The sequence below is a fragment of the Brassica oleracea genome, chromosome C2, assembly GCF_000695525.1.
Source record: "Brassica oleracea var. oleracea cultivar TO1000 chromosome C2, BOL, whole genome shotgun sequence".
Classification (NCBI taxonomy): domain Eukaryota; kingdom Viridiplantae; phylum Streptophyta; class Magnoliopsida; order Brassicales; family Brassicaceae; genus Brassica; species Brassica oleracea.
The window spans coordinates 35,734,088-35,735,561 of NC_027749.1; the positions used below are offsets into that span (position 1 = coordinate 35,734,088).

At 45.6% G+C, this 1,474-nt stretch overlaps 1 protein-coding gene across 1 annotated transcript; it reads right to left on the reverse strand.

Moving 5' to 3' along the window:
- Nucleotides 1–241: 241 nt before the first annotated feature.
- Nucleotides 242–772, reverse strand: LOC106324105. Its single transcript, XM_013762124.1, has one exon. It carries the CDS (start codon nt 770–772, stop codon nt 242–244), a length of 531 nt encoding a protein of 176 aa, XP_013617578.1.
- Nucleotides 773–1,474: the final 702 nt, after the last annotated feature.

Consider the following 1,474-nt stretch of genomic DNA (forward strand, 5'->3'; position numbering starts at 1 on the left):
TTTAAGGAGCTTGTCAACTTCGTCGTTTACAGCCTTGGCTCGTTCGGGTCCCAACTTTCTTCGTTTCTGATTGATAGGCTTAAACGTAGGATCGGCGTTTAGGTCGTGGGGGCGATACTGATGTCGATTTTGGGCATGTCTGCTGCGGACCACGCTAATGTTTTGATATTTTGCTTGAGGAAAGACAAAAGATCATTCTTCACTTTAGGAGGGAGGTCGTTCCCGATGTTGACGCTTTTTTCTAAGGAGTTTCGTCTAGGGCGACGACGCTTAATAGGTCTCTGGCGGAGTCTTTTACTGTGATATCGCGGATGAGTGAGACATTCTCTCCTTGCAGGGGCATCCTTTGTAATCCGGCCATATAACAGGCTCGAGATTGTTTCTGGCTCCCGCGTACAGTTTTCTCGCCGGTCGGTGATAAAAACTTCAAGCACTGGTGGTAAACCGAAGGGACCGCCTTCATCTGGTGTATCCAAGGATGTCCTACGAAGGCGTCGAAGGGCATGAAATGATCAACCACGGTGAACTCGGTCTCCAGTTCGATGTCGTAAGTTTTGGTGGTTCGTGGCACTATCCCGAGTGATCGGATCGACTTTCCTTCAAAACTATTGAGGGGAGTCATTTCGTGATCGATTACTGGGGTTGGTTGGCTAATCAATCGTAGCGTCATTTGTGAAACGCCGTTGACAGCGCTTCCGGTGTCAACGAAAATCTTCGAGAAGATGGTGCTCACAAGTTCCAACGTGATGACTAGGGCATCGTCATGGGGCATATCGAGCCTAGCGATTTTGTGTTCATGGAAAGTTATAATCTCGACTTCGTGCGTTATCTCTTCGAAAGGCGCGATGCCAGGCTCGTTAGTTGCTTGTCGCGAGGTTTCGGATCGTTGGTCATTGGAGAGATCAAGTTGCCTTCCGAAGGAGATGCTTTGATCTTTCGTGGCGCTGACGATTTTTGACGACTTCGGTTTTCCCGATCTAGAGAGGTCAAGACTTATCTATTCGATGCAGTTGGATCGAGCGTGATTAGGATCCATAGTGGTGCTTAGGAAACTTAGATCGGTTTCTTAGTAAATTGGTTTTTCGTTTATCTTCCCCACAGTCGGCGCCAAAATGTAGATCCTAAAATCTACACTAGTATTTGATAGTGATCGAGAGTTTAATCTAGTGAAGATAAAATGATGTAGGCAACGATATCTTTAGAACACAACGATGTATTCAATTTTCAGTAGGCAAAGATGGATTTTATTGATGAATAAGGGTGAATACAGTGACTGAAATGAGATCTAAAGCAAGATGAAAACAAGATCGATGTATGGGTGTAGCTCTCTCTAGGGTTTTCAACGTGTCCTCTCTAGTATCCATCAATCTCTTCTTATAGTAGATGGACTCCGCGATATCCGCAACCGTTCTACGATCTTCGATTTCCTAAATCAGTCTCTTCTTGCTCGTACAGGGCCTTTTAGTCGCTTAGC